This window comes from Sander lucioperca, chromosome 12, assembly GCF_008315115.2.
Source record: "Sander lucioperca isolate FBNREF2018 chromosome 12, SLUC_FBN_1.2, whole genome shotgun sequence".
NCBI lineage: Eukaryota > Metazoa > Chordata > Actinopteri > Perciformes > Percidae > Sander > Sander lucioperca.
In genome coordinates, this window is record NC_050184.1 from 36,352,406 (window position 1) to 36,364,681 (window position 12,276).

The window sequence follows — 12,276 nt, forward strand, 5'->3', positions numbered from 1 at the left end:
GTGTGAAAGGGTCAACACTCAAGTGAAGTGTGCATCAGCTGCCAGGTAGCTGTGGTTTCAGCGAGGCTCTGACATGTTTCAAGTGGGCTTGTGTCAATAATTCGTCAATGAGCAAAGGCATATGGCACTCAGATTTCTGTCTATTACTTTACCCCACCCTGCCCCGGGTGTGTACCATGTGTGTTTTATACTGCATATATGTTCGCACAGATATTGTAATGGTGTAATTTCTTACAGTGTGTGTCAGCATGGATAGGGTACATGGCTACAGTCCTTTTGTGTAGGTCCTCATCAGTGTTGCTCTGCTCTGTGTCCCACTGGCCTACTGGCTTGTAGCTATCACAGGAACCATACACACAGCACTGGTAGGCATAAGGCATCTCTATTACCCTGTAACAAACAGATGGAACAGTATTGACAATAGATCAGCAAAAACAATGCCACAACAGATGGTTTAACAAGTTATGTTAATTTTAATGTGAGCTTGAGCATTACCAGCTTAGCTTTTACATACAATATTGGATATTTACATAACGTTTCAAAGCTCTGCAAGGGCTTATGAATCTGCTCCTATACATGTGAAAAATCTAGCAAACCTACCCATCATCTATAAGCAACACATAGGTGAAACTCAGTTTTTTTAATCTTGTTGTAGATGGTTGTACACAGAAATGTAATGTACATGCTTTTGAAATGGCCTTCTGCCTGGAGTTCTGTTTTGATGTGCTACAGTAACTGACATTGGCACATGATCACTTGCCATCTCCTATGTCTTTGAAAATCACTCTCCATTTCAATTGCACCTTTTCAGGCCTTCAGGAATCTTTGTAACAAGATTTAACTTGCTGCTGACAAATGCTTCCTCATTGTTGAAGTTCAGTTCAGGAATGGCTTGCAGGGATACAGTGTAATTAGCTTTTTGTCAGCCTTGGCTGCTTTTGCTAAATTAAAGGTGTTAATAGAAAATTGTGAGAGGAAGGATAATTGAAGGGATGGTAAGTGATGCATTGTCCCTTACAGCCACAGGTTACACATCTGGTAAATTATCATCTTAAAGGGATAGTTCAGCTATTTTGCAGTGGGGTTGTATGAGGTAGAGGGCTGCATTGGGATTGGGTCCCGCCGGGTCCCGCGGCACCCAACGCAAATCTCGCGGGAGCGGGCGGTTTTAACTTTGCTGCGGGCGGAGCGGGCGGCTAAAAAAAACACTGCGGGATCGGGATGTAGCCTGGAACCCCCCCACGCCAGCAGAAACCATAGATATACATATATACTGACTGAGTATATACTGTATAGGCCATCTATGAGCAGACACCAGCGTGTCTGAGCCTCCCAGGACGGGGGAGCTCCGAGCCAAGGCTCCGTCCACCGTCCGCTCGCTCCCTCATCCTCGGCTCCTTCCTCCCCCTCTCTCCCTCTCCTCTCTCCCTCATCCTCGGCCCCTTCCCCCCCTCTCTCCCTATCCTTCTGCTCCTTCCTCCCCGTCTAACAGCAGCAAGCACCTGCCTTCTTTGCCTTCATCTTCTCCCTATTAATCTATAAAATGACGTGTTTTCTCATGCGGGACGGGAGAAGACACAACGTCAATGCATCTCTATTATTGTGCGGGCATAAATTCTCAGAGTTTTGCGGGTGCGCGCGGGAGTGGACGTACACATTGCGGGAGCGGGCGGGAGTGTAACACACATGTTGCGGGTGCGGGCGGTAATGGTCAGAAATTCGCCGGGAGCGGGCGGGAGCGGGATGAAGAAAACAGTCCCGCGCAGGGCTCTAGTATGAGGTACTTATGTTCAGTGTATTACCTACAGTAGATGGCACGTCCCAAGTTTGGAGAAACAGACCGGAGTACCGACATGGAAGCAAAACAATGTCCTGCTGTGCACTGGGCAGCAGCATAATGTATTTTAGCCATCTAAAATAAAAGGCCCACCCAAAAAAATAAATATTGGTTTCTGTGTACGCTATATTTTTATTTTTTTACCGCTTTACCTTGCTGTCAGACAGCCCTTTCCAACGGGGAACTGAAGCAGTTACGTCCATGCTCACTTTAAAGCCACCATCTATGTAAAGCCACCAGACTCCTTTGAAAAAAAAACCAATAATTTTACGCGGAGCACGGGGAGTTGCTGGTCTACCACTGCCTCATTCGGTTACTTCCCCGTTGGAAAGAGCTATCTGATGGGAAGGTAAAGTGGTGAAAATATTCTAAATATAGTATACACTTAAACTGATATTGTTTTTTTAAGTGGTTAAAATACGTATTGCTAGGATGTATGGGGAGGGAGAAGGGGAGGGCACCACTGTGGGACTATGTCCCGAGTTTGTTTGTATATGTATGCATGCTCATTTCTGTATATTGAAAACGCCTAAAATAAAGTTATATAAAAAAAAAAAAATGTATTGCTGCTACCCAGCCAACAGTAGTACATTGCTTAGCTTCCATGTCAGTAGTGCTGCCTGCTTCTCTGAACTTGGAGCATGCTGACCGTCATCTCTTGTAGGTAAAAATCTGACTTTGAATTAGTACCTCATACAACTCCACTTCAAAAAAAAAATATGAACTGTCCCTTTATGTAAGTTTTGGATGAAAAAAAACAAAACACAAAGTAAACATTAACTAAGAAAAAATAAAAGGATGCATAATGGTGTGTTTATGTGTTACCTCATACGGGGGAAGTAATCAGGACTGAAGGCCTCATACAATTCTGTGTTTCCCCTCAGCTTGAGATGAGTGAGACCCCCCAAACCTGCAAAAGGTAGTGAGCTGAGACGGTTCTCAGTCAAATCCCTGAGATAGAAAGAAATTGAGAAAGAAACAGAAGAGTATGGGTGTCAGGTTTTCATTTCACATATTGCCGAGGGTCGTCCTTGGTAACAAAAAAACCTTGTCTCTCAGATATATTTAAAACAGTTCAGACAAGGCTCTATCAGATTCCCTCCAGATAACACTTCCTGTCAGATGCAGTGTATCTGCTTGTTTAGCTACGCATACTTCAACCAGTCTTCACACAATGAAGCAGTTTGTATTGGCATGACCTGAGATGAATCTCCTGGCCACACAGAGGGGTTTTTCAAAGAATAAATGCATATCAGTGTTCTCTGTAGACTCAGCCAAAGACAACACTTTTTCTGTGGCACACACAGTCAAGTGTGGAGTGTTTGTATAAGGTGAAGGCTCTGACAAATAGCTTAACTTTAATCAAAGATGCACAAATTTGGCGTGCCTTCTTTTTTTTGTGATACATTTTTTATTAATAGTATACAGGTGGAAATGCAATGATAGTTCAGGCTTTAAGACATCACAAAACCTTATACATCACAGAAACAGAACAAACATCCCCACCCTCCCCCAAACCATGGCAACCCCATTAAATTTGGCGTGCCTTCTAGGGGAGAAGAGTGACACTGCAGAAGGACCAGATAAAAGGGAGAAGAGTCTAAGTGATAGTAATGTATCTGTGTTTACTCACAGTTTGCTCAAAGAGTGAAGCGAGGCAAAGGCATCCACGTGGATCCACTCAATCATATTCCAGCTCAGATCCCTGACAGAAAGTGAAGTGAAATGGACTAAAATGAGTTGTAATTGCACATTGAATGTTGTAGCTTGATCACCACTAGATGTCAGTAATAGGTCATAAGTCTACATAGGTTGAGCTTGACCCATGTTTTGCAACCTTACATTCTTATGACATGTCTGTTTGTGACATCTCATCATACTATTGTTGATTTACCCTGCACAGATAGTTTCATTTCAATATGTTTTAGAGGTAGACTAGTATTTCAGAAGAAAAAAAGCTCAAAGGAAAAATATTTGTTGAAGGATTACATTTTGCTTTCTTCTTTCCTATCCTGTTAATCATCTGATGAAACCTCAGGTATACCTTGTGTCCCCTTGGTGGAGTCCTGACCCCAAGGTTGGGAACCACTGATCTAGATGATAAATGTGTGACGTGGGAGAAAATTAACAGTTACAACAAAGGTTGACTTACAGCGCTCTTAGAGAGGTGAGCTGCTGGAAGGTGCTTGACTCTATCCTTCTGATTTGGTTATGTTGTAGCCCTCTGGTGAGAAGAATGCATACAGAACAATGTAAAAAGTGCTGGGAAACAGATACAATCTTTCATTTTGATGCATATGTGTGCGCAAACTCACATCTCTTGCAGTGCAGAGCAGCGGTAAAAGCTGGGCAGATCCTCAATCTGGTTGTAGGACAGCTCCCTACAACAATACAGAAAGCACAAGCACACACACAAGGCACACATAAACACAGTGACCAGCTGTGGATTTATAGCGTGGGAAATTATGGGGGTGACAGGATTATTTCAGGGAACAGTCAGCTCTGTGAGCAAGGCAATATAGCAGGACAATAATTTCCTTGGGGGGGAGGGCTGATTGTATTTCATAGCACAGTGATTGTATAAATGATTGCTTGGGGGCACAACTCTCCACAGTTGGGTTTTGTGTATCAGTTTTTGTACCTCTTACTCTCCCCCCATGTGTGTACTCACAGCACTCTGAGGTGAGGCAGCTGCTCACATAGATCCAGAGGGAGGGCTGAGAGACCGGCCCGAGTCAGCGTCCTGTAGAGAAAAGGAGAATCCTCTGATCATTGTTGAAGTGCAGGCAGGCGAAAGGATCCCCCAGTCCTGTGAGTCTAACTTGGTCAGACAGGGAGCTGTTTAGGTTCGCCAAAACTATTACTGGCTGGCATAACTAGCTTACCCCTCCCTATCACTTGTGTGCTGTTCTGTCCCTTTCTCTCTAAGAATCCTAAAACACACACATTATTTATTTATTATATTTTTCTCCTGCTTATCCTTATCTCTCTCCACTTAATTTCTCTGATGTATGTCAAGGAAAACATCTCTGTCATCATCAACCTCAGTGTCTTTTCACATTCTTTGCTGTTGTATGTGGTGATATAATTCCATGCGTGTGTGTAGTGGTGTGTGTGTGTGTGTGTGTGTGTGTGTGTGTGTGTGTGTGGGGAAGAGAACTCACAAAATTTCCAGGCTGGTGGTTCCTTTCAGATCGGGAAACTCTTGAATCTGGGTTGCCCCGTTAAGGGAACTGCAGCATCAGGGAGAAAAATACAATGGATCGGTGATCGGTCACAATCACAATGGATCGTGATTGGTCACAATGGAGTCAGAACCGGCACAACACAGCCAGGGCAGGAATGCATTTCTATCTTGGAAATTCAAACAGCATTTCACATTAAAGAAAGAGAAGGGAGAACGAAATATAACTGTGCAGTGCAACCTCTGCTTGCCAGCAATCAACCTCCTTTCAGCGTCCAAATTACTCCACCTCCAACCTGAAGAAGCATCTTAAAGTACGTTTTTTTTTTAATTAGCCAGGGTTAGTCGTCTGCTGTAGTTTTACTGGTCACCTTGCTAATTTATAGTTGTATGAGGTAGCTACCTGCTTAGTTGACGTGCGACTTTACATTCTCCTATGTGCTGATTTACTAGCCCCAGAGCCGTTAAAAGACTGACTAGCCTAAGGTGACCAGAGTTCTGAGACAAAATCCGGGGACATTTTCAGCTCAGAAGCGTAAATACCTCCAAAAAAGGTAATTTTTTTATCTTTGTAAAACTTAAAACGGGGACACTGCCCCAGGGGCGTCACAAGACCTAGAGCTGCACTGGGGTGCAAGCCCCCCTAGGGGGGGGTCCATGGGCATGCTCCCCTGTAAGAACATGTTGTCTATTTTAATGTTCAAATGCATCAATCTGGTGCACTTTGAAGAGAAATTCAGAGGTAAGACTTGATTATTCTTATCTATGGATGGAAATACTGTATTTGTGCTGTAGCCTGAACTATTTTGCACTTCAGAATTATAACCATGCACACACAGGTTGAATAGTTTGTTCTTCATATTTTTGCATTAATGTGAAATATAAATTAATGTGAAATATAAATATATATTCATATTTGTAAGTGGGATATATATAAGTAAGTGGAATTGTCTGGAATCTGGCAATATAATAACCATTATGGTGGGATACACTGGCTAAGCAATTTACAAAAATGTCTGTGCTGACATAAATAGTTTACATGAGAATGCATTATAATTTTGTCCCAAAGTTGAAGACCATGTAGAAATTTTGTTGCAATTTCAAAACCAGATTACCCGGGAACCGCTTGTTGTACCGATGCATGTGTTGAGTCAAGAGTTTGTGAAATATTTCACAGAGAATAATGGTGTGCAGAGATTTATGCAGAATGCAAATATGATAACATTTCATGTAAATTCAATGTTAATTTTCTCGCAAACCATTTGTCACAGCAACTGGCGCTAATATCATTGGAAAGCTTAGATTCTGGTTGAGGTGGTTGTGCCAGACTCACGCCTTTGGCTGAGTCTCTATCTGTCAGAGGGAGAGCAGGTGTGCGGTTGTGAAGAAGTTGGTCATTTCATGGCGCAGATTAACACTTTTGCATGCACTATATCCGTGTCACATTCTCATTAGGGGCTGAGCCCCCCTAAAGGTTTGATCCTAGAATCACCCCTGCTGCTACTTCATACTTGTACTCCACTACACCTCAGAGGGAAATGTTGTAATGTTTACTGCACTACATTTATCTGACAGCTTTTGCTTTATTGCTTCACGCTGGGCTTGTTTCTGCAACAGCTCATTGAGTATCAGATACAGGTAAAACTATTGAGGAAATATTTTCCTTTTACATTGGTCCAGTATTAAACGAGATCGCTGCAGTCGGCAACGATGAAACAAGCTGTAAGTTAATAGGACGCCAATTGTCCAGCTTGTTTTTACGTTCATAAAAGTGCTCGTTTTGAAAACCGGGGACATTTCCGGGGACAGGTCGCCGAAACCGAGGACTGTCACCGGAAACCGGGGACGTCTGGTCACCCTAGACCAGCCCCGTTTGACATGCTAGCTAACGTTAGCTAAAATTAGCTTGTGGTAGCTTAGACTGCAGTTAGATTTTTGTAGTATGAGGTTCGGGACTACAAATACAACAATCTAGTTTGTTTAGGTAGCCATTCAGCCAGTTGGAACAGAAGAACACAACAGAACAGGCCTGTTTAGTAAGCTGGATTTGATGGCCGCATTCCTACACTTATAAAATGCAATTCAATGTGGAAGTAATCCAAGTATTCAGAATACGTTACTCAGATTGAGTAATGTAACGGAATACGTTACAAATTACATTTTTGGCCATGTATTCTGTAACGGAATACGTTTTGAAAGTATCCTTCCCAACACTGCACACACACACACACACACACACCACACACACACACACACACACACACACACACACACACACACAGACCTTGTCTAACAGCTCATTTTAGCCATCATACTTTTCCTCCAACATCAACACAAGCTGTTTTGGCTGTCTCACAAGACATCATAAGTCACACTATTCAACATGTTCTTACAACACACTCTCTCTTACCACATCAGCACAGAGCACAGCAATAGGCTAACACAACATCAGTCAGTAGGCCATTACACATGTCCACTCAACTCTCACTGCTAGGGACAGAGGATGATTTAAACAGTGTTTGGGCTAACTCAGTGGAATGGTTCCTACTGACCGCATACTCACAGTGTGTGCAACTTAGGTAAGAACTGGAAAGCGGATTTTCCCACAAACTGGATGGGGTTTTCATAGAAATGACTGCAAGAAAGAAATAGAAAATTGATTTGGACATATTCAGATTAATTTCTTTAGAGGAATGACTTGCACTGTACATGATGTTGACATGAAATGGCAATTATGTGTTTATCTAACAGTATGTGCACATTAAAGATGCAGTAGGTAAGACAAAAAAAAAAATCCGGCTCCTCTGGCACCACCTACAGCCTGTAGTGCGATTTGCAAAAATCCACAGCTCCCTGTTCAGATACACCAATCAGGGCCAGGGGTGGTGTCTAACCGTGCGTTCATGGACATCGGAAAAACGTTTTTCCGAGTGAAAACGTCATCATTCACGTCCCTTCCTGTGGGAAACAGAGGTGGGAAACTCGGGCCAGATTTTGCTAACCGAGTTTCCCAGTTGGTGACGCGTTGTTGACAACTGACGTTTGATGTAGGCGACTTTGGTTCACTGAACATATTTCAATGACAATTAACTGTTTATTGTGGACAAACGCCTCTGCTGAGAAACATATACAGACATAACATGTTTCAAATTATTCATAAATAGGCCTATGTATAAAAAAAACAACAACACCTTATCTGTGTACTTTCCCGTTCGTTGTCCTGCAGATAACACAAACACCTGACGATGTGCTGTTTGTATGCTCGCATAAGAAAACAGCAGCAAATTATTGTGGCCTCCATGTTTTCACCAGGTTTTCACACACCTGATGCTCTAGGCTACGAGAAACAGTTGGTGGCAGTCATGCAACAAGTTGTTATGCCAAACGCCAATATAACAGAAGAAGAAGAACACGCATCCCGACCATCCTAACCATGTGAACGCTGGTAGTCGGAAAAACAACGTAATCACGGGGGCGGTCCCTGTCATTCCGAGGTGACATGAACGCGCCATAACTGCGTGTCAATCACTGCTCATGCACACGCATTTATTCTCCCTTGTGGGGGGAGGGGCTTAGGAGACCATTTTGGCCTTTAGCAGAAAGGGGGGAGGGACTGAGAAGTTGTCGATGTTCAAATTTTTTTGCTAAGTCCTGGATCTTCACAATCCTACCTACAGCACCTTTAAGCATTAAGCTCACATGGTTTGGAGCTGAGGGTTTCCCACGAAGGCCCTCTCAGGGATGGCTTTGATATTGTTGTTATGGAAGCCCCTGCAAATATAAAAACATACTGTTAGTCAAACAGTTTATCAATATGTTTCTGATTTTGTGTGTGTGTGTGTGTGTATTTGTGTGTGTTTGGGCAAGTCATATGTCCTTATGTTGCAACTGCCATTGCACAGCTGAAAAACATTTTTGGATAAATGAGATGTAAACACGCACACATATGCTGTATCTGTGTCACATATGCACGCGGTGGAACATCTGCTGAAGCTGAGAGAAGACATGGTTTGTGTGTGTGTACGTGCAGGCGAGTGGGTGCGTGGGTGTGTAGCCAGCACCTGCTTAGGGCGAGAGAGATTGTATCCGAGTGCCACATTAAAATCACTTAACGGGATTACTTGGGATAACGCAACTACGATAGTCATGTGAGGCAGGTGTGTGTGTGTGTGTGTGTATGTGTGTACTCACAGTTCCTGAAGCTTATTCAGTGTCCTGATGGCCACAGGGAACTCCTGCAAATCATTGTAGTTTAAATCCCTGAGAGAGACAGTAAGATAATCAGTCATGATTACATAATTTATTGAAAAAGGCCAAGGCATGATGGAGGTTTTATATCTCTGCAATCATAGTTCAACCATATATGATATTCTGTATTTCCGTGTGTGAGAACGTGTGCCTGATTGCATATGTATGCACAGCCATTTCATCTCCGCTCTGAGAGGCTGACAGCTGTAAAGTGTGAAGTTTGAATTTGACCTTTGACCTTTGCTGCTCTGACCTGATTATTTAGGTCTGCGTCTGATTAGTTTCCAAGGAAACGCTGGATCAAAACAACCAATGATACAGTATAGTTGACACAGCTCCTACGCAGGTGGCAAAAGGAGTTTTACTGTAATTCTTGTCTGTGTATGAGAATGAACTGTAGATGTGCTTGTGTACATGGGAAAAGTGTGTAGTGTGCATGTTTGTGCATATATAGTATGTCCTTTGCCACATTAAGATATGTGCCTGGGTATGCGGGCTGTCTTTGAATATTCTTAGCTGTCCAGGTCAAAGGATATCTAAAAGTACTCAGTCATAGCCAACTGGATTTGTTTTTATTCTTTTCAAGTAGACAGCAAAAATGCCTTTGATGAAGTACTTCTAGATAATATTATGTGTGTTTTCCCCAAGCATCAGTGGATGTTGTGAAATGTTTGTCTGTCTGTTTCTGCTCGTTCTTGTTTGCATACACAGTTATGTTTTCCAGCAGTCCCCTGGATGGCTCCTCATAGTAATGATTTTATAATACACACTAGGGGTTGGGGAGGGTTGTAGTGATGCAGATGGTCTCTCATATTTCTCATAAGCGAGGCTGCTGTGAGAGATTAACCCCTCATACCAGCGCAATCCCTACGTCAATGACACCTGTCATCTTATCTGCTGAATCATCTGTCTCTCCTCGCCGCTGACGGCCCAAACACTTTAACACACACTATTCTGGTCCAGAGAGCTCCATTCTTTTTTTTCTCATTCTCTAGTTTCCCTTCATCCTCTTAAGCATGGCACCCCTGACTTAAACCCTGTACCCTCACATTTCCCAGCTTGGATAATGGCTTTTAAGTTGAGTGTTAAGCGGGTCATACGCTTGTAAGTGCACAGCAGAAGTACTTGCTTATCTGCACACACACACACACACACACACACGTGCCCACACACATGCTCATAAAAAGAAACGCACTATTTTTTTACACTTCAACAGGTTGTTAAGCAGCATGCCAGTAACTGTGTTTTCATCAGACCACCATGAATTTTGCAGGAGACATAGTTGCACTGTCTCACTTTCTTTCTCCACCTCTTTCATGAGGCTGTCAGTTTCCTGCGGTTTCCACAGTGGTGTGTGGTTAGGATCCAGTTATTGAAGCTACGGCACGTACGCTCAACAATTCTCCTGTAGCCACGCTGAGCCATATTTGACCTCAGCGCTGCTTAGCAATTATTTTTTACAAAACACAGAATAATCTGTTGATGTTACTTCAAGGCAATCAAAGAGGAACTTTTCATTTTCACTTCCCTGTTGTTCATTTGGTTGTGGTTTTGAACAACGTTCAAGCACCTGCTGAAATTACCAGGACATTAATCATTATGACTTTGTGAATTAGCACTACACTTAGTCCTCCTACAGTTTTCTTTGGCACACTTGGTATATAAGATTTATAAGAACACATTCATTTTAGATTTTCCAACACCAAACCGAAAACAAACATGAGTAAATTGGTGGCTCTTGGTTATATTACCTTTTTGAAGTTATATTTCAGTAAGTTCTTCATATATCTTAGTTATTCTAAGACAATGTAATTGTGGTAAAGACAACCATACAGAAGGAATGTTGATACTTGCTGATACTTTGTCATCACAGTGTTTGGGGAAACAGAGGAGCTACTTATTTGGGCCTATTAAATGAAATCACTTGTGTGCGTGTGCAAGATAGTAAAAATGTCTTGCGTTTAAAAGTGTGTTTGTGTGTGTGTGTGTGTGTGTGTGTGTGTGTGTGTGTGTGTGTGAGAGAGAGATGGCAGGGACCTTGTGGTTGCCCTACACAAGGTCCATTTGTTTGACACAGCTTGACTTTAATATATTGAGGAAGAAAGACCGTCTGAAGTAAGTTTGCTTGCGTGTGTGTGTGTGTGTGTGTGTGTGTGTGTGTGTGTGTGTGTGTGTGTGTGTGTGTGTGTGTGTGTGCGCGTGTGTGCGTGTGTGAGTGCGTGTGAATGCGTGCGCGCATGTGCGCCTGCCTGCTGCATGCATGTTTGTGAAATACTCACAGTGTCTCCAGACTGTGTAAACCTTCAAAACATCTCGCGCCCATGCTCTGGATTTGGTTGTTATGGAGATGCCTGGAAAAAGGCCACGAATATTTTTCAACAAATCAGAAATTACTGTCTCAAAAACATTTCCACACTGCAATCAACACCGCCCTGTTCTAAGTCTACGGAACAAATACTTTTTTCTTGTAAGTTGAGAAACCCAGACTCAGGAGAGTTTTAAGTAAACAAATCAAGATGTCACTTACAATACGACAAGGGCGGAGAGGTTGGTGAATGCATAATCTGGGATGTGTGTGATCTGGTTGAGGGCCAGCGTCATGGCCTGCAGGGAGGGCAGAGAGTCCAGGGCCGTCACTGGGATCTCTGTTAGGGAGTTGTCGTCCAACCACAGGTGTCTCAGGGAGCGAACCCCTCTGAAGGCCCCAGCCGGAACCTCAGACAACAGGTTAGCGTCAAGACGCCTGCAGGGTAAGAGGAACTGAGCTTAACGAGATAATCACCAAGTCTAAGTACAGTATGTTTGCTTATGTGCATGTGTATTCGTGCTTGTGCGTGCATTAGTGGTTGTTTATCGTGGCAGTGAAACACTTTGGCTTACAGGAAGGTTATTATGAGAATTACACATCTTTTATTCTCCTTTCATCTTTGCTGCAGCGTCTTAAAAGCTCCTCGTTATGATTTATTCCCATGCTAATTAAGCTATATCTAGCTTTACCAGCACAGAC

The 12,276-nt window shown here is 42.9% G+C and overlaps 1 protein-coding gene across 1 annotated transcript in view; it reads right to left on the minus strand.

The window, feature by feature from the left end:
* The window catches only part of LOC116058548 (leucine-rich repeat-containing G-protein coupled receptor 6), a 41,064-nt gene that overhangs the window by 2,929 nt on the left and 25,859 nt on the right, over nucleotides 1-12,276 (minus strand). Inside the window, exons 5-16 of the mRNA XM_031311412.2 lie at nucleotides 11,797-12,012; nucleotides 11,549-11,620; nucleotides 9,213-9,281; nucleotides 8,721-8,792; nucleotides 7,585-7,656; nucleotides 5,002-5,070; nucleotides 4,509-4,580; nucleotides 4,153-4,218; nucleotides 3,990-4,061; nucleotides 3,471-3,542; nucleotides 2,663-2,788; nucleotides 236-390 (exon numbers count right to left, since the gene is read on the minus strand). Coding sequence (XP_031167272.1) covers nucleotides 236-390; nucleotides 2,663-2,788; nucleotides 3,471-3,542; nucleotides 3,990-4,061; nucleotides 4,153-4,218; nucleotides 4,509-4,580; nucleotides 5,002-5,070; nucleotides 7,585-7,656; nucleotides 8,721-8,792; nucleotides 9,213-9,281; nucleotides 11,549-11,620; nucleotides 11,797-12,012 — 1,133 coding nt within the window. The remainder of the gene's footprint in view (nucleotides 1-235; nucleotides 391-2,662; nucleotides 2,789-3,470; nucleotides 3,543-3,989; nucleotides 4,062-4,152; nucleotides 4,219-4,508; nucleotides 4,581-5,001; nucleotides 5,071-7,584; nucleotides 7,657-8,720; nucleotides 8,793-9,212; nucleotides 9,282-11,548; nucleotides 11,621-11,796; nucleotides 12,013-12,276) is intronic.